Source organism: Aphis gossypii, chromosome 2 (genome assembly GCF_020184175.1).
Source record: "Aphis gossypii isolate Hap1 chromosome 2, ASM2018417v2, whole genome shotgun sequence".
Taxonomy (NCBI): Eukaryota; Metazoa; Arthropoda; class Insecta; order Hemiptera; family Aphididae; genus Aphis; species Aphis gossypii.
In genome coordinates this window covers 41,286,460-41,304,060 of record NC_065531.1, presented here as the reverse complement: position 1 = coordinate 41,304,060, position 17,601 = coordinate 41,286,460, and the positions used below count along the sequence as shown (strand labels likewise).

Below are 17,601 nucleotides of genomic sequence, written 5' to 3'. Positions count from 1 at the left end.
ATACAAGTATACAATCATAACTTGAAAATGCATAGCCAAATGTCCAAATAAGAAAATAATATACTAATATACTAATATAAGATTTAACCAAACTTGTTATTTTAAAACATAATAATAATACTTAAAATAATATATTTATTCTACTGTATTTTATATAATTAACATAATACAAGAATATAATAAATGCAGAATAAAACATTCAAAAAGTAATTCACTTTTAGGAAATTTACTATATTATGTAGTAAAGATTTTATCGAGGCTAACACACCATGTGACATTTAACTATTAATTTAAAAAAAAAATTATTATTATTTAATACTACAGTAGTATATGTATATATAGTATGTATATATACTATTATATATATATAATAGTAATAAAAAGAAAAAAGTGTTAAGTGACTAGGCATAATGAAGGTAGATACTAAACAGTGAATTAACATGGGCATAACCCATGCATCCCAATAATTGCAACTTGCCTAATTACTTTAAATATTTTCCACGACTTAGTTAAATTAATTTAGGTATGTATAAAAATTTAAAAGCATTAGGATTATTACAAATATATAAAAAAAATCAACATTTAAAATTAACACATACAGCTGCTTTCAGACTCTTGCGAGTCTCCCTGATTGGCCGCATGATTCTGTAAATCAACAGCTATGCAAGGTGTTAAGGATAGTAAGAAAAAAATTAATGCATACAAAGTTCAAAATTATAAAATATATTTACAATTACATTAACCACACTACTATTAGTTAAAAATTATAACGGTGAAATAAATTAAAATAATTGTTTACAAAACAATAATAATATAGCATTTATTTAAAGCTTTGGGAATGTTCAACGATGTGGAAATAATATCTTTCAATTGTTATTAATTTATTATACTATAATTATTAATTATAATTAAATGTATTATTTAAATTAATTGCTGGTACTACTTATCTAATATTTATATAAATATGTATATTAAATCATGATCCAAGACCAGAATTATTTCATTAATGTAAAAAAAAAAAATAGTTAGTCTTTAAAGTTTTAGACTTTATTATATGTAATAAAAAATTGGATGGATTTAAATTATTTATGTTTAATTATAAAATTATATATTAGCATGCACAACTCTTCTCTGGATTTGCTGCATCATTTGGTGTATCTTTAAGCACGACTTCTTGCACTGAAAACAAGCAATAGTTAAGGAAACAAACATGCCGCAAAAAGAAAAAAGAAAATACCATCATTTGAATTAAAAATAACTTATAGATCATAAAAAAATTATTAAATTTACTATAATTCATTATTTTACTACTTTATTATTTTTTAATTGTTTAGTATTTGTAATTAAGTGTGAAAGTTTAATTATATTTGATAGTATAGTATCTTTAAATTATAAATTAAATAAAAAAATTACACATGCAAATTCTCATTCTTGTTTAAATCACAAATCATAGCAAATGTAACATTCTTCTATTATTTATACAAATAAAAAAATAACACCGTAAAGTATTTGAGTAAAAGTATTAAAATACATTTGATTTAAACTTTAAAAAATTGAATAGAAATTTTTTTAGTTTACTTTAATAATAGTTATATTCAGTATGGGATTGACCATAACAAAAAAAAAATAATAACATGACAGATTATAACTGAAAATATCATGTTTCTGAAGTGCAAGAAATAATTATTTAATAAATAAATATAAATTAGCATACACTATGTTATGTTAACAAATCTGCTAAATAATAACCAAAAGATTTGAAAAGTATTCTAAATACTTATTTTCAAAATAATCAAAGAGTATATGAAATATTTTAAGTAAAAATTGTGAGTAATGTTATAAATAAATACTTGACAAAAAATATATTTTTTTACTTGTATACTAAGAAATAATATTTTTATAACATAGCAAATCTATGGTATTCTTGTATTTTCATCATCTGTGTAATGTGTTGTTTTAGATATAAAGCAAATAAATAAATCACGAGGTTTTAAATGTTTATGATTTTTACACTGACTATACGCTGACTTTACTAGACATACAAATGTGAATGAAACAATTTTAGAAGTATACCAAAATATTATACATAAGCATACGAAATTAAAAATGAATATGCATGCAGTGCTAAAAAAGCTATATAAAATTTTTGGAAAGGATACTGTCTTCAGGTGGTCGATTCTCAGCTACATCCATACCAGGTAATGCTGCTGCCACTCTTCTAAATAACTAAACACAAAATAAAAATGGATAACCATCATGTTATAATAATCATTGATCAACACCAACTTGTTTAACATTGTAACCAGCTTTAGCACTAGTTTCAATAAACATGACATTTAACTCTTTTGCCTTATGTTCACCATCTTCAGCTAATACTTGTCGTTTATCCGTTAAATCAGTTTTGTTACCAACTAGCATTATTATCACATCACTACCACGTTCAGTTCGAACATCATCTATCCATTTTGATGTTTGGTGAAAAGAGTTAGCATCTAAACAAAGTTAAATTATATTATTCACAAATTTAATAAAGTGACAATAATTTAAAATATTTTATTACTTGTTATATCATATACAACAACAGCAACAGTAGAATCTCTTATATAGGAAGGAATAAGACTTCTGAATCTTTCTTGTCCTGCTGTATCCCACAGTTGTAATCTTACCTGTATAAATAGTAATTCAAATTAAAATTGATAACAGTCATAACCTAATCAGTAATAAATTATGAAAAAAGATCTCTTAAAATACTAAACATACTATTAAAATGGATAACAGAAAAATAATTTATTTTCAATGACTAAAATGCAATACTTTTATTTAGCTTAAAATTGTTACAAAATATATTTATAAAATTGTATGAAATAAGATGTCTACCACTATTGTGTTATAATTTTAGATTACAATTATTTAGCAATATATTTTTTAATATTCATCTAACTATGTACATTTAGAGAATCTTAATTTCTTAAGCAAACCATACAGTATACTATACTCCAGCGCACAGGAGAACACTACTCCTTCATGCATACAAATAGATGGGCAGAGGCAGAGAGACAACGGTGTCAGCAGTGCGCATTGACGGTGGCCAGTGTTTTGGAGAGTTAAGTGGAAGGAATGCGCGAGAATGGATGAAATTTGGTTGCCACCCAGAAGTGGTCTCTCGTGAGCCAGAGTATAATTGAAGAAGAATTGATGTGTTGGTTATTTTGTAAAGCTACACAATTTAACTCTGTTATCTTGAAATATTAATTCTTACAAACAAAATTATGTTACATTGAATTTAATGTACTACTGACGATCAAAATTACTAAAAGTAACTATTTTTTACAATCTATTTGGTTATATTTGGAACTCTACAGCCATGGTAAAATCTTACTATACAAGCATTTTAATAAATTTCTCAATGCATAGTAATGTATGCAACTCAGTATATATAAACCTCTACCTATGAAATCAATACTTTATAGTTGAATTACTTAACCAATTCACCACAAAACACTATAAAATAATGTACCAAAAACTAAAGTTGTATAAACCACCCAAAACAAACTTCATCAAACACACTATAAATTCAAAACATCGATTAAAAAGTAAGTGTTGCAGACACTTATAATACAAAAACACATTGTGTAATGTGTATTATCATTAACAATAATAATAATAAAAGAGTTTTGTGACTGGATAGTCACCATCTTTATATAATATCATTGATAAATTATCTTATTTGCTAAACCCCAGATTGTAAATATTCTGTCGTTAAATACAACTATTTATTTATTTTGTAAGTAAATGGCTTAAGTAAGAAACCACTAGTCTCTTAATTATAATTGTGCAACCAGATAAGATAAGTGTAAAAATCAATTATTTTGGAGGTGATTGAATTCAACTGCTATAAATATCATACTAATTAAATTATCTATTTTTTAGGTTAAGAATATTCATTCATTATTGGTATAAACAATTATTAAACTAAAATTACGTTTTCATTAAGAGTTTAATAAATTGTAAATGTAATTTTTATTTGAAAAAGGTGTTATATTAATTAAAATAATATAGCATATACACAATTACATTTTCATTGCTTTGCAAATGAATCAAGAGCCAAGTAATATTTTTATATTAAATTTATAACAATTGTCTTTTAATAGATAGGTATTTTATAATAGTTAATAATTATATTATCATGTGTTCATTGACATTAATTTGAAATATATATATATATATGATATAGCTGAGAATATTATCTATTTTTTTTTAATTTTATAAAAAAAACTGATAACATTTTTCAGTATCTTACAATTATTTATTTTCTATAAAATTTGTATGATATATAGAACAAAATTCTTTCAGTGTCTTATTGAATTGTTTTAACATGTGACTTCATAAAAAGGAATACACTATTTTTTTATATACTATATGTAATATTTTAAAATATTATACAAAATAGGTTCTATCAAAAATAAAGAATCTTCTATTTAATTGAACTAACTTCAGTTTTTTAATTTTATCATTTAAGTATATTTAATAACTCTAATATTAAGTAAGATAAGTCTACTACTATAAAACTACTATCTTAAAGTAGATTATTATCTAAGCTTCTACTTACTACAAACTCATTACATTTAATAAAATATAATCATAATATTGAACTTGAAATAATAATAATTTTAAAAGCTAATGAATACATATTTTAATATATTAATCTGAAGTAAAAATTACTCACAGTTCTATCTTCAAGATACATAGTTTTAGACAAAAAATCAATACCAATGGTGGCCTGTTAACACAAATTAAAAAAGAAATTAATTCTTTTAAAACTTACCTAATTAGTTTTAGATATTTTTACAAAACTCAAGTTTACCTGGTAAGTATTATCAAAACTATCATACATAAATCTTGTGATGAGTGACGTTTTACCAACTATAAGAATAAAAGCAATCTGTATTATAACTGAAATACTTGATATATTATTAACAAGTAATATGTTGTTAAGTTAATCGCACCACTTTGTTCGCCCAAAAACACCAATTTGAACTTCCTAAGAGGATTACCAAAATCTCCGGAAGACGACATACTTAACGAGTTTATTTTAATTTTTTTATAACATTAACTAATTATCAATGGCTACCACAACATGATTATGCAAAAAACAAATCAGTATTCATAAAACAATTGTTTAATGTCAACATTAAACAATTGCTTTATTGAAGAAAATTATAAATATTACATATACTAAATACTTATACAGTGTACTTGTTGTAAGTAAAAAATAAAAAGATCACAATCCTACACCATTTACTTAAGAGTATAGAGTATACACTATTAACTAATAAGTAATAACGCCACGTTCGAGTGTAAATCGTAAATGTGTAATCACTATAGAGTAAAGAATATCACACATTCATGTCGTAGCCATTTTGATTTGATTATCCATATAACACAGCTGTTCATTTAACCAGGGTTGTGGTAAGTAAACTCCCGGATTGTGTTATCAAAATCCTTTGAACTTTGTAGTGGGGAGAGATAAAATATAATTTTTTGACATTTTGAAGGGCATAAAAAATTATACACATAATTCATAATTCATCGTTTATCGTTCATTTTCCGTTTTTAATATAAACTACATTGGATTTGGTTCACAATTAATACCTTTTGATTTTCTATAGTATTTTCCACTTGATCAAAATGCAATCAAATATTTTTAGTAGGTTTTCAATGGCTGTAAAGGTTTGTATTTGTTGTGTATATACATATTATAATACTAATTGGTAGATGTAACTTAAAATTGAATCCTTCATTTGTGTTTAGCCAACTATACTAAAAAAGTCCAAACACATCGAGTGTGGTTTTATTTACTCTGTAGTTAATCGCCGTTATGCAAGTGGTGATTCGGTAGATTTAGTTGTTATTGGCTCTGGACCTGGTGGCTATGTTGCTGCTATTAAAGCTGCACAGTTGGGTTTGAATGTAAGTATGAAAGTAATACTTTCAAACTTTCAAGAATAAATCTTTGTTTAAACATATTTATTATTTTGTTATGTATAGACTGTTTGTGTTGAAAAAAATCCTACACTCGGTGGTACTTGTCTTAATGTTGGTTGCATTCCTTCAAAAGCACTACTGAATAACTCACATTATTATCACATGGCTCATTCTGGTGATCTAAATTCTCGAGGAGTTGAAGGTTGGTTAATTTTAATTATGGTCATGTAATTAGTGTTTGTTACAAATATTTGTGATTTGAACTAATATTCTCCAATATCTATATCTTAGTTGAAAATGTCAAGCTTAACCTAGAAGCATTAATGCAAACAAAAACAAATGCTGTAAGTGCATTAACTGGTGGAATCGCTCATTTGTTTAAATCAAATAAAATAACATTAGCCAAAGGTCATGGTAAAATAAAGGACCCAAACACTGTATCTGTACTGAAAGAAGATGGATCCTCAGAAGATATTAAAACTAAAAATATACTTATCGCTACAGGTTCTGAAGTTACTCCTTTTCCAGGAATTGATGTAAGTTCAAACAATTTTGATATAAACTTGTATTTATTAATGTAAAAAATATTAAATTTTGTTTATAGATTGATGAAGAAACTGTTGTTTCTTCAACAGGTGCTTTAAAACTTACAAAAGTTCCTGAAAAAATGATTGTTATTGGTGCTGGAGTTATAGGACTTGAGCTAGTGAGTTAAATTAAAAAAATAATAATAATCTGAATAATAATTATTTTTTTGGAATTTATTAGGGATCCGTTTGGAGTCGTTTAGGAGCAAAAGTAACTGCTGTTGAATTTATGCCTACAATTGGTGGTGTTGGCATTGATGGTGAAGTGTCTAAACAATTTCAAAAAATATTGACCAAACAAGGATTAAGTTTTAAATTGGGAACTAAAGTAATTAGTGCAAGTAAATCTGGTGGGCAAATATTGGTTGAAGTTGAAAATGCAAAAGATTCTTCTAAAAAAGAGACGGTTGGTAATATTTTAAATACTTATTAATTTGCATAGTATAATAAGTTTTTAATGTTAAATGTTTAGTTGGACTGTGATGTTTTACTTGTAAGTGTTGGCCGTCGGCCTTATACACAGAATTTAGGTCTAGAAGAAAATAGTATTGAAAAGGACGCAAAAGGAAGAATACCAGTAAATTCTAGGTTTCAAACTGTCATACCTAAGTATGTATTTATATTATTTTATACTAGGGGTGGAAAATTATTTGAATACTATGTGCCAAAAGTTACTACTTTTTTTGTTTTTTTTATCGAGCATGCCATAAAAATGTTTACATATTATATACTAGAGTTGGCCAACTTGTGGCTCACGATAAAATTATCGTAATTTTATTGTATAATTAATGGTATTAATATAAAAAAAGTAAACAAACCTATATATATATATATATTATATATTGCTTGGCTCGGCGCTATGTATTTAATAAAAATATTTAAATTTTTTATATGCCATAGATTAACCATCCCTGTTATATACTGTTTACATAATATCTTATTTTAATTAATCATTTAAAATATATTTTTAGTATATTTGCTATTGGAGATTGTATCCATGGTCCTATGTTGGCTCATAAAGCTGAAGACGAAGGTATAGTTTGTGTTGAAGGTATAACAGGTGCACCAGTACATATTGATTACAACTGTGTACCTTCAGTTATATATACTCACCCAGAAGTAGCATGGGTTGGAAAAAGTGAAGAAGACTTAAAAAATGAAGTAATTTTGTATATTATAGATTAATTTAAATTGGCTTATTTTTTTCTACTGAATTATGTTTACAGGGTATTGATTATAAAGTAGGAAAATTCCCATTTGCGGCCAACAGTAGAGCTAAAACAAACAATGAAACTGATGGTTTCATTAAAGTACTCGGTGATAAAGTTACTGATAAATTATTAGGATGCCACTTAATTGGACCTGTAATATTCTTATAAATATATTGAAATTTTCTAGTATTTATAAAGCTGTTTTTATAGGGTGTTGGTGAGATAGTTAATGAAGCTGTTTTAGCAATGGAGTATGGAGCATCTTGCGAAGATATTGCTAGAGTTTGCCATGCACATCCAGTAATTTTTATTTTTACTTTTATTACTCATTAAATAATATTTAATTAAATATATTAAAAAATTTTTTCTTAATTTTAGACGTGTTCGGAAGCATTAAGAGAAGCAAATTTAGCTGCATACTTTGGTAAAGCTATTAATTTTGGTTAAACTATTTTGTTATTCCACAAATGAACAGTCTTCAAACCAAATTCAGTGTAAAAAAGTTCAACAATATATTTTAGATTAATACTCACTTTAAATGCAATTTGGCTTCTTTTTGTTCAATTATAATAAATAAAATCTAACTTTTTTAGATGTCACAAATTAAGTTAAAAATTAATAGCAATTCAATACCCATCAGATGCTAAAAATTAAACAAAATAGTGTTAATGAATTGAGATGAAAATAAATTAATAATTTTCCTTTTAATCTGTATATATGATATGTTGTTTCTTTATGTACTGTGAATATAAATATACATGTATTTTTTTTTTTTTTAACAAAAACCGTACTTATAAGCTATTAGAAATATGATTTTATTTATAGTTAAATGGATTATGTTAATGTTATGTTACGTTATTATTTTTCAGTTAATTTAATATTTGGTACTCTAATAATTCCATACGTTTCTTATTATTTGCCCTGACACAGATTTTATTTCTACTATGAAAGTCATTACTCATTAATCATTATACTATATGTAAGTATTTTAGTATTTATATCTCTAAAGATAAACAGCTAGACAAATTTTAAGATGTATCAAGTTATATTATTAGAATCAAATGCAATCATTTCAATATTATGATTAAATTTAATGAAATGGGAATGTTACTGCCTTTGAAACCAGATCATATCATTAAAAAATGGTTTAATAATTTAAATATGCCTACGGTTAAAAGTTGTAATATTACAAAAACTTCAAAAGTTATTTAAATTATTTTAATTAATAAAATCTCATACTAAAATTTGTACAAATAATAGGTTATTTCTAGGACTAGAAATAAAAGGTTCTAGGTATCGAAAAAAAAAATTTTAAATATTTTGAGGAATTACCAAACAGTTATATTGGTCCCGGAGATTTTAGATTTTAGTACTAGAACAAGAAGTCTAAACGTGGAGCAAAAACTGAATAAAATAATTTTGGTAGAAACCATGATCACTTTAGAATATGGGAATATATAGCTAAATTTATAACAAATCATTATAATACATGACGAAGATAAGCGTTTTAGAACATTTTAGTCTTTATGATATTTTATTGTATTTATTAAAATTTAAAATTTTAATTTATTTCTGTAATAGGAATCAGCGAACTAAGATATATCTAGATTTTAGACGGTAAGTCTAATACTCTAAGACCGTGGGTACGGCATAAAGTTATGATATATCAAGATAGTAGATTAAAGATAATTTATAACGGGCAGATTTAAGGCACTGTGGACTATGCGGCCGCATAGGGCGGTAAAGTTATATTGAATATTTTTTTGATTTTATAAAATTATGTAAACAATTTTTAAAATTTTATCTATCACTTCAAAATCTTGAAATAGTGGATTTTGTATTCGTTTATTTTTAGCAAAATAATATTTATATTTTCTCAGGAACTCATCTACGTCAACGATGATTGTATTTTATTATAGCTTATCTTATTGTTTATGAAATGTCCCGTAAAAAAAAAATGTGAAAAATTATAAGTATTGAAGAAATTTATTTATTTGTGGATATTTTATTAAATAAAAGTTTAAAAGTTTTTTTGAATATGCGCGGAAAATTGTAAAATCCGCCCCTAGATAGTTAGGTAACCTAACCTAACTATCTTCAATCGTGCTCTATAGTCACAGATTTCTATAAAGAAGTATAGAAGTCTGTGTCTATAGTCTATGGCAGCGTTTCTTAAACTGTGTTCCGTGGAACCCTAGGGTTCCGCCAAACTAAAGTGCTTTTTTTCAAAATATTCAAAAATCTTACTAAAGATTAACGACTAGTAGGAAAAAATGTTTTACGCGTTACAACTATTGAAACAAAGTACAGAGTCTAACTATCGAGCGGTAATAACTTATTGTTGAAAGTTTAATATAAGTAGCTAAAAATCCAAACAAACGTACGGGTTCCACGATTAAAGTAAATATAAAAAAGGGTTCCATGAATAAAAAAGTTTAAGAAACGCTGATATATTGCATGCTATAATGTCTTTATTTTATTTTTATTTTAAAACAAAAATTTCATAACCGTAGATTATTAGTAATTATTATATTATATTTATAATATATTACCAATCCGACTAGTGTTTTGACATTTATAAGTCGTAATAAATTAATAAAATTAAAATACCATAAAAAATATTCTTTTAGATTCTGAACGAAGTGATGAATGTATTGATTTTACAATGATAACCAGTTTTCGACCAAATCGATTTTTTTTTATTGTTGTAATTCAAAAACTAATCACTGAAAATACTTGAAATTTTCACCAAATGTTAATGTTAGTGGTATCTGTATATAGTTAAATTTTCAAAAAATTTTGACTTTTTTTGAGTTATTTATAGACCACTGAAATTTTTGATTTTTTTGAGAAATTTTTTTTAAAGTGTCGGTAAAAATTGTTGGATGACCAAAAAGTTTTGAAAATTTAATACAAGGTTCCTTATGAGTTGTTTTTATTGTAGCTAAAAAAAATTAAAAATCGTTAGTCACAATTTTTTTTATAAGCGTTTATAGCTCAAATTTTTACGAAATCTGTCGAAAACGCGAAAATTTGCAAGTAATTTTGAATTTGAAAAATCATAAAATTTTTTGTGTTCATAACTAAGGATTAAAGTTATAACACTAAGTTTTCCATAAGTTTTCCTTCAAGTATCTATAGAGAAAACTCATAACATCATTATAGGAAAAATTTTATGTGCGTTTGAGTTTTAAATTTTTACGAAATAGAGTAACGGCAACGATTTATCCCAAACGATTTTAAATATTTGTTATTATTCAAAAAGTATAAGTCGTAGATACTTGAAAATTTTACCAGTTATTTAGATTGGCATTTTCTTTACATAATTTAATTTTCAAAATATTTTGAATTTTTTTGAGCTATTTATAGACAACTGAAATTTTCAATTTTTCTGAAAATTTTTTTTTGAAGTGTCGATAACATTTTTTTGGCCCTATCAAAATACTTGAAAATTTTATACAAAGTTCCTCATATGTTATTCTTATAGTGATTAAAAAATTATAAGAATACATAGGCACAATTTTTTTTTATTAGCATTTGAAGTTCAAATTTTGTCAAAAATTCGTCAAAATTATGAATATTTGCAAATGATTTTGTAGGTATAATTCATAAAAATGTTTGTATAGGTAGCTAAGAGTTGAAATTTTAATACAAAATTTTTCATAAGTTTAGCTTACAATAATTATAAAAGAACTTAAATGTTGGTGTATTCAGGCCATTAAAACATAAACCACCTTTTTCACCAACCACTGGAAATTATATCCTAGGCTGACAAATCATCTGCGTTCAGAATCGTTTTTCGTATACAATGATACCTATCATTGCATTCAAATTTAACCTACCCTAGTCCGAGATCAACCCCACCCCCTAATGTATAGCAGAACGGTACCCACTTGCCCACTTTTTTTTATTACAATAGCATAATAAACATATAAAAAAATTCACAGCTGGAATAATTGAAAAAGCGGGTACCGCTCTGTTGTACATAAGGTGCCGTGTGGATCACTACGAGTATTTTATATTATAGGGGTGTTAAATTTTAATCCAATGATAGGTATTATTGTATATGAAAAACGATTCTGAACGAAGATGATTTGTTAGTCTAGGACATAATTTCCAGTGGTTAGTAAAAAAGGTGGTTTATGTTTTAATAGCTTGAAATGCTTGAATACACCAAAATTTAAGTTCTTTTATAATTATTGTAACTTAAACTAATGGAAAATCTTGTATTAAATTTTCTACTCTTAGCTACTTATACAAACATTTTTATGAAAATTGTAAGTATTTATAGTTATTTGTTTTTAAATTACAACAAATAATATTTACAGTTTGAGAAGAAATGGTTATTATGCGAGTGAATAGATATTCAACATTTTATAACACAAAATACAAATTACATTTTTCCAATAAAATTTTCAAAAACAATATATTATTAAATTTTAAAAAAAATAGTATTTAATTTAAGAGTTTTATTACGCTTATTGGCTGTTTATAGTATTTTATTATATCATTTTTAATTGTTGTCAAGGAGATAATATTCTAAAAAGTGTATCATCGCGAAAACAAATTTTATTTCAGTTGACTACCTTTCATACTTTGTGACGGATTGCAAGAAATATTCTTCATTAATTTTTTTGTATTTACCGTACTTAAACAAAACAAGTAAATTATGGCAAACATATCGCCGAATACTTCATTGTCTACATCTAACAATAATGATAGTGATTGTACGGATGAACTGCAAGTTGCTGAAACTTCAAATCAATCCACTTCTCTAGAGGAACAGACAACACCGCCGGCGCTTTCCGCGGAAACCGATCCCGAAGCGCCGGCAGAATGTCTTATATCTGCAGATAATGAAACTCCTGCAGGAGTTGCAAATTTGGAGTTGCAGGTGAGTACAGGAGAAACACTATTCACGCCGGCGCTCTCCACGGGACCGCTAACAACTGAGGTTAACGCCGTGGAAATCGACCTGGACGCGCCGGCGGAATATACAGCATCTGCAGATAGTGAAATTCCTGCAGGAGATGCAAATTTGGAGATGCAGGTGAGTACAGGAGAAACACTATTCACGCCGGCGCTCTCCACGGGACCGTTAACAACTGAGGTTAAAGCCGTGGAAATCGACCTGGACGCGCCGGCGGAATATATAGCATCAACAGATAGTGAAACTCCTACAGGAGATACAAATTTGGAGTTGCAGGTGAGTACAGGAGAAACACTATTCACGCCGGCGCTCTCCACGGGACCGCTAACAACTGAGGTTAAAGCCGTGGAAATCGACCTGGACGCGCCGGCGGAATATACAGCATCTGCAGATAGTGAAATTCCTGCAGGAGATGCAAATTTGGAGATGCAGGTGAGTACAGGAGAAACACTATTCACGCCGGCGCTCTCCACGGGACCGCTAACAACTGAGGTTAAAGCCGTGGAAATCGACCTGGACGCACCGGCGGAATATACAGCATCTGCAGATAGTGAAATTCCTGCAGGAGATGCAAATTTGGAGATGGTTGGTGCAGGAGATACACTATTCACGCCGGCGCTCTCCACGGAACCGTTTACAACTGAGGTTAAAGCCGTGGAAATCGATCTGGACGCGCCGGCGGAATATATAGATAGTGAAGCTCCTGCAGGAGATGCAAATTTGGAGTTGGTGTGTCGTCTTGAGGAAGTACGATCAATAACGCCGGGGCCTTATTGTTTCCGACCCATAAAACCAGAGCCGGTACAGGAGCCTCCGTACGACGATGACGATCGAGAAGTAGCCTGTATCTTTGGCTTAGACGATGAGACGGTGCAACGAAAACAAAAAAGACGTAGATTTCTGTCGGTCATCCGGAGTGCTGTACAAAGAACCTTCAGGGCAGTTTGCTGTTGCTGTGTAAAGCCAGATTTACGTGATATTGATTAGCAGAGGATGACAGAATTTTTTTTGACAGACGTTCAGATAGATAGAAATAAGCAGAAGAAAACCGAAAGACGGATGTCGGACAGTAGCGACGGCGGCGGCAGCAATGGCGCAGATTCGGGTAAGTGATGGCGGCGGAACGGATGTCCGCGACACCGTGCACCGGCGGTCGACGCTGCGACCGGTCGCAAGGCGTGCTTGCAACCGGCCGCAGCGTTTCCTGTCTGGTGCATCCGGTCGTGCGGCATCGGCGGCCGGCAGTTCGAACTCGACCGGCGGGGCACCTGGGCGAAAACGACATATCGGACACGAATCACCGCACTGATTCACCGAGTTTTCGCCTCGAAATCCCGTCGGCCGAGCACGGGCGGTCGGCCGCTATCCGTCCCAGCCGTTGCACTCGAGTTTCCGTCATCGCCGCTATTCCCCGTCCAAGTGCACGACATTATAAGTCTGCAGTCACGAATTTTTCTTTTCCATCTGGACCTGTCACAATAGTTTTTTAAGTGTTTTTTGGTTATTTTATTACTCTATTTGTTTTGTTATAAAAATTATTACCTTTGTTATATTAAAATATAAATTTTTTTGTGCACATAAAAAATAACATTGTTTTTCATATTTTAATCACTTATTATTTATATTGCGTGTACTTACCAATACATGTTCTATTATTTGAGTTTTACACCCAATAAGACATTTGGAGATCTATCGCTCTGCAGAATAAAATAAGTCTCTAGTGCAGTGCCTATCACGACTGCTCGATGTACCAAATGTGATTTGTTCAACTTAAAATCAAGTCGAATTTTTATATTAAACTAGAGAAGTATTTTTCGTAGTTAATTATATTATTATGAGTATTTAATTAGTATAGTATATGTACTTAGGGTATATATTATATTATTTACTATAAATACCTACTGTAAAATTATGGAAATGGGTTCATATGATAAAAAGATAATCTCTTAAAATTAATCAACGTATTTTTCAACATCATTATTAAAATATGTAGGTACTCGTAGTTTAAAATTTATAAAAAATTTTGTATAATTAGCTAAGAATTAAAAATTTAATTCAAGATTTTCCATAAGTTTTTTTAATCTAAGATTTTTACTAGAAATGTCTATGAATTTTTTATGAGTGTTTGAGTTGAAATATTAATAACATTAGATATTCACTCGGGATAATTAGACCAAAAGAGATGTCTACGAAATTTTATATATTTTACTATTGAAAATTAAAAACAATGTAATACTTAATAATAATAATAATATGTAAATTAAAAACTAAATAGTGATGTTATACATAATTATAAAATACTACAACGGTTATTAACCTGTGGTCCAAAGCCCCTGGGAGTCCGCGATACTCATGTCTGGGGTCCACTGCAGGCTTAAAACGTCGTGACAAGATATTATTATAAATGTTTAATTTTTAATTAATATGTTTTGTTATGTAAACTTATGCAATTATAATATAGAATATTTATTATAATTTTGGTTATGTTAACATGAGATGTAAAAAAAAAATATTCAAAAAAATTGTTAGGGGATCCGCGGTATCTAGAAATTGTTCATCGGGGGTCCGTGATCTACAAAAGGTTAAGAACCACTGGTCTATGGGGTACAGTTACAGTTAAGAGTTTAGGAACTATATTATAAGATACTACCTAGAGAGCCTAGATAGACTTTCTAATACTACCTAAATAATATCATTACTCTATGACTAATATATATATAGACTGGACAGTGGACACTGTTAGATGGGAGGATGTGAGAAGTACAGACAGTAAATGTTACATTTCTCCATGAAGAGTGAAGACTATTGTTCTTTGCTAATTTGCTATAATATATTCCAATGATGTTTATGGCACGAATAGCACGATTAAAGATGATATAATAAAATAAATCAAAGTAACAGTTGTTTATAGATTCATACATTGTAAATGATAATTTTTAATTTTTTATAATATAATAATTAATAAGTTAAATTAGGTACTTTAATACTATAATTAGGTATTTTGGTTAAGAAACATGAGCATCTCTACTTTATTACTGCTTAATCTAGTACGCCGATCACTAATCAATAACCCAGATTTTGAAAACACACGTTCACAAGGCACTGATGTGCCAAGACAACAAAGTGTTTTCCTAGCTAACTGGCTCAAATATGGGTAATTATGATTATTTTCTTGCCACCATTTCAAAGGATCTGCATTTCTTTGTTGCAGTGAGTCTTCCAAGTACCGCTGTACTTCTATTATTGCCCTAGATGTATTTGTGCCAACAGGTTTTGGGTCACTTTAATATCTACGGTAGGTACTCCAAATTGAAAAACAATTTTTAGGTTTGGTTAAATCATTTGGAATTGATTGCTCCTCGGATAACCCAGTCCCACTAGATGATATTATGACTGTAGCCATATTTTATATGTTATCCATGACTGTAGTTAACTAGATTATTTCGGTTTTAATTGTCTGTTGCAATACTTCACTAAGTGGAATATTTTTAAATCTAGGATCGAGAAACGTATAACGAGCCAAGGTTTTACTCTTTTCAATATTTCCTCATCGATCTCTTTCTTTCATAGGTACCACTTAAGGTATTTTTTATTACATCATTGACCCTTAATGTATAATTATGTTTCTGCAGTTGTTCATTAACATTTATTAGCCCCTGTGCTATAACAATAACTATAGAAGCTGTCATATAATTACCACCACCAACAGCCTTAGTTGCTTCTTCAAAAGGACGTAGAATATGGATAAGCTCTTAGATTACTCTCCACTCGTTTGAAGTTAATCCTCTTGGTGAATTGTCAAGAAGTCCGAGCTAGTGTTCCCAGAATAGAAGTTTCAAGCTCAAAAAAACGCTCGAGCATATAAAAAGTGGAATTCCTTCGGGTACTAACATCTTGTAAAAGCTTTTTAGGCTTTTTGGCACCATTACTTGTTTGATAAACATTAAATTTTTTATTTGCAGATGTAATTTTACGAAAATAAGTTACTATTGTTTTAACTTTATCCGGCAGTTCTGATTGTGAACGTAGCGCTGCTTGTACAATCAAATTCAAGGTATGAGCAAAACAGCCAAAATGTTTGAGCTCCAACTTAGTTAATGCCAATTGTATGTTACTTGCATTGTCTGAAACGGCAAATATAATTTTTCCCTCTAAATCCCAATCTACTAGGGTTGATTTATTTGTTGTACTCAAATTTAGGCTGGTATGATTATCTGAGAATTCATGGCAGTTCAATAATACGGATTTCAATTTAAAACAACTATCAATGAAATGGAATGTAATTGCTAATAACCTGCATTATTCCGAGACGTCCAACAATCAGTTGTTATACAACCACTAATGGCTTCAGTTGTTACCATTTTTTTAGTTTCATTTAGACATTTTTGGTATTTTATATGACGGATTTAATAAATGTACAACATTTTTAAATCCCTCATCTTCAACCATTTTAAAGGGTTGAAAATCTTTAGTGAACATTTTCAAGAGGGCATCATCAATTTTTTTGTGTATCAAATGTCATTTTCTTGGGAACATACTGTGCAATATCTGTTTGTTTTCTTTTCCTAACATTTAAAGTTTCAAAGTTTACTGGTGTTAATGGAGTTCAAGAGGTGGAAGTGGAGGGCAATTAATCTGCATTATTTTCTTTATTACTACCAGGATCATCTACCATATTTTCTTCGTCAACATTATTCTAATAATAAAATAAACACATTTTAATTTTAATTTTATTAACTATTAGTAGGTAGGTATCTATTCTAAATAAAATTTATTGATTTGTAATTTAAAAAAATTGTATGAAATACCTCTTTTGATGAATTAATTTGTATCCAATGATTGGTTTTGATGTGAGATTTTAAATTTGTAACACTTGTTTTAAAAAAGT

The 17,601-nt window shown here is 28.7% G+C and overlaps 3 protein-coding genes across 5 annotated transcripts; 2 read left to right on the top strand and 1 right to left on the bottom strand.

Annotated features, from left to right (window-relative positions):
• Positions 1-210: 210 nt before the first annotated feature.
• Positions 211-5,378, bottom strand: LOC114120669 (ras-related protein Rab6). Of its 2 annotated transcripts, none has more exons than XM_027982643.2 (7): positions 5,007-5,378; positions 4,865-4,923; positions 4,727-4,780; positions 2,561-2,666; positions 2,287-2,492; positions 2,160-2,226; positions 211-659 (listed from the first exon to the last, which is right to left on the bottom strand). In XM_027982643.2, the coding sequence occupies exons 1-7, from the start codon at positions 5,074-5,076 to the stop codon at positions 589-591; spliced, it is 633 nt and encodes a 210-aa protein (XP_027838444.1). In that variant the 5' UTR covers positions 5,077-5,378; the 3' UTR covers positions 211-588. The 2 variants fall into 2 exon arrangements, with proteins under 2 accessions (XP_027838444.1, XP_027838452.1); XM_027982651.2 differs by lacking the exon at positions 211-659 and adding an exon at positions 707-1,179 and having other exon boundaries at positions 5,007-5,376.
• Positions 5,379-5,539: 161 nt separating this feature from the next.
• LOC114120659 (dihydrolipoyl dehydrogenase, mitochondrial) lies at positions 5,540-8,497 on the top strand. The gene is made up of 11 exons (XM_027982632.2): positions 5,540-5,730; positions 5,812-5,970; positions 6,049-6,187; positions 6,277-6,521; positions 6,590-6,691; positions 6,754-6,978; positions 7,045-7,181; positions 7,544-7,733; positions 7,799-7,936; positions 7,994-8,083; positions 8,162-8,497. The coding sequence occupies exons 1-11, from the start codon at positions 5,689-5,691 to the stop codon at positions 8,228-8,230; spliced, it is 1,536 nt and encodes a 511-aa protein (XP_027838433.1). The 5' UTR covers positions 5,540-5,688; the 3' UTR covers positions 8,231-8,497.
• A 3,810-nt stretch (positions 8,498-12,307) lies between these two features.
• On the top strand, positions 12,308-14,301 carry LOC126549729 (uncharacterized). 2 transcript variants are annotated; one of them, XM_050199883.1, is made up of 2 exons: positions 12,308-12,737; positions 12,894-14,301. In XM_050199883.1, exons 1-2 carry the CDS (start codon positions 12,453-12,455, stop codon positions 13,698-13,700), a joined length of 1,092 nt encoding a protein of 363 aa, XP_050055840.1. In that variant the 5' UTR covers positions 12,308-12,452; the 3' UTR covers positions 13,701-14,301. The 2 variants fall into 2 exon arrangements, with proteins under 2 accessions (XP_050055840.1, XP_050055839.1); XM_050199882.1 differs by having other exon boundaries at positions 12,310-12,677; positions 12,834-14,301.
• Positions 14,302-17,601: the final 3,300 nt, after the last annotated feature.

What these genes read in the sequence shown, in the direction of transcription:
- LOC126549729 (XM_050199883.1), top strand. Translation starts at nt 12,453, where the DNA reads ATGGCAAACATATCGCCGAATACTTCATTGTCTACATCTAACAATAAT. An exon ending in CGGGACCGCTAACAACTGAG is followed by an intron (nt 12,738 to 12,893) that starts GTTAACGCCGTG and finishes TTAACAACTGAG; the next exon opens with GTTAAAGCCGTGGAAATCGA.
- LOC114120659 (XM_027982632.2), top strand. Translation starts at nt 5,689, where the DNA reads ATGCAATCAAATATTTTTAGTAGGTTTTCAATGGCTGTAAAG. An exon ending in TTTCAAACTGTCATACCTAA is followed by an intron (nt 7,182 to 7,543) that starts GTATGTATTTAT and finishes ATATATTTTTAG; the next exon opens with TATATTTGCTATTGGAGATT. An exon ending in AAGAAGACTTAAAAAATGAA is followed by an intron (nt 7,734 to 7,798) that starts GTAATTTTGTAT and finishes TTATGTTTACAG; the next exon opens with GGTATTGATTATAAAGTAGG.
- LOC114120669 (XM_027982643.2), bottom strand. Translation starts at nt 5,076, where the DNA reads ATGTCGTCTTCCGGAGATTTTGGTAATCCTCTTAGGAAGTTCAAATTG. An exon ending in GTTTTTGGGCGAACAAAGTG is followed by an intron (nt 4,924 to 5,006) that starts GTGCGATTAACT and finishes TTATTCTTATAG; the next exon opens with TTGGTAAAACGTCACTCATC. An exon ending in TGTATCTTGAAGATAGAACT is followed by an intron (nt 2,667 to 4,726) that starts GTGAGTAATTTT and finishes CTATTTATACAG; the next exon opens with GTAAGATTACAACTGTGGGA.